Source organism: Physeter macrocephalus, chromosome 14, assembly GCF_002837175.3.
Source record: "Physeter macrocephalus isolate SW-GA chromosome 14, ASM283717v5, whole genome shotgun sequence".
NCBI classification, from domain to species: Eukaryota; Metazoa; Chordata; class Mammalia; order Artiodactyla; family Physeteridae; genus Physeter; species Physeter macrocephalus.
The window spans coordinates 899,952-901,537 of NC_041227.1; the positions used below are offsets into that span (position 1 = coordinate 899,952).

Consider the following 1,586-nt stretch of genomic DNA (forward strand, 5'->3'; position numbering starts at 1 on the left):
CGGTCACCAAGTCCCCTCTGATTGGACGGCCGCGAAGTCCCAGAGGGCGCCTCCGCACCTTAAAGCAGGACCGGCGCGAGGGGAAGGGAGAGCCCTCCGCAGCCCAGCCCTGCGCGCGGGAGCGAGAGGTGGGGAGGAGGGGGTCGGGGGGAGAGGAGAGAGGAGACAGAGGGGGAGGGGAGGAGGCGGAGGCGGCCAGGAGGCGGGACCCAGAGGCCCCGGCGCGGGGAGGCTCCGGGACCGACCGACTGCCGGACGGACGCGCCAGCCGGGAACGGCCCCCAGGCGGCGGGAGCGGCCCCCAGGCGGCGGCAGCGGCCGGCGCGCGCGCGGACCCCGGGGCGGCGCGGGCCGGGCCGCATGAGCACCTGCCTGCCCGGCGAGCCCTCGGGCCCCGGAGGCGCGGCCATGGCCGAGCTCAAGTCGCTGTCGGGGGACGCGTACCTGGCGCTGAGCCACGGCTACGCGGCGGCGGCAGTGGGCCTCGCCTACGGGGCGGCCCGGGGGCCCGAGGCGGCCCGCGGCTACGGCGCGCCGGGCCCGGGCGGCGACCTCCCCGCGGCGCCCGCTCCCCGAGCTCCGGCCGCTGCCGCCGAGAGCAGCGGCGAGCAGAGCGGCGACGAGGAGGACGCCTTCGGGCGGCGGCGGCGGCGGCGCGGGCCCGGGGGCGCGGCGGACGGGCGGCGGCGGCCCCGGGAGCAGCGCTCGCTGCGGCTCAGCATCAACGCGCGGGAGCGGCGGCGCATGCACGACCTCAACGACGCGCTGGACGGGCTGCGCGCCGTCATCCCCTACGCGCACAGCCCGTCGGTGCGCAAGCTCTCCAAGATCGCCACGCTGCTGCTCGCCAAGAACTACATCCTCATGCAGGCGCAGGCCCTGGACGAGATGCGGCGCCTCGTGGCCTACCTCAACCAGGGCCAGGGCTTGGCCGCGCCGGTGGGCGCCGCGCCCTTGACGCCCTTCGGCCAGGCCGCCGTGTATCCCTTCTCCGCCGGCGCCGCGCTGCCCTGCCCAGACAAGTGCGCCGCCTTCTCCGGGACGCCCTCGGCGCTTTGCAAACACTGTAACGGGAAGCCGTAAGGGCCCCGGGCCGCCCCTTCCTTCCGCACGCGTCCTTCATTTGACCTTGCCCCCGTGACTGTGTCGCCCTGCCCCCACCGGACCCCGCCCACGGGGAGAAGGCGGCCAGACCTCGCTCGCAGCCCGTGCGTGCTGAACATTTGGGCCCGCGGGAAGCGCAAAGCCCATCCGGGCGCGGGATTGAACCGGACAGCGGGGCGCCGGAGTCCGTGCCCTGGAGCCCGCAGCGCCCGATGGGCACCCTCCCGACGCCCCAGCCCTCGACCCTGGGGGCGGGACGGGGGTGACCAAGCGTGCCTGTCCGAGCGCCGCCGCGCAGCCTCAAAAAGAAAACCAGGATGGTCGCGACCCCCGGGCAGGTGGTCGTCCCCTGAGCCACCCGGGGGTTCGCGGAGCGCGGGACAGAGCGTAGCCCACCTCGGCGGGGCGTGGCCCTCGCTTTGGAGCGCGTCTTTGGCCCCCGTCCTTCGGCCGCTCTCGCCAAACCTCCGGGCCGCGCTCTG

The 1,586-nt window shown here is 76.3% G+C and overlaps 1 protein-coding gene across 1 annotated transcript; it reads left to right on the plus strand.

Moving 5' to 3' along the window:
- The first annotated feature begins 360 nt into the window (after nt 1-360).
- On the plus strand, nt 361-1,083 carry BHLHE23 (basic helix-loop-helix family member e23). Its single transcript, XM_024128273.1, has one exon. It carries the CDS (start codon nt 361-363, stop codon nt 1,081-1,083), a length of 723 nt encoding a protein of 240 aa, XP_023984041.1.
- The last annotated feature ends 503 nt before the right edge of the window (nt 1,084-1,586 follow it).

Bases quoted from the DNA above. Each gene is read 5' to 3' on its own strand.
- BHLHE23 (XM_024128273.1), top strand. From the start codon at position 361: ATGAGCACCTGCCTGCCCGGCGAGCCCTCGGGCCCCGGAGGCGCGGCC.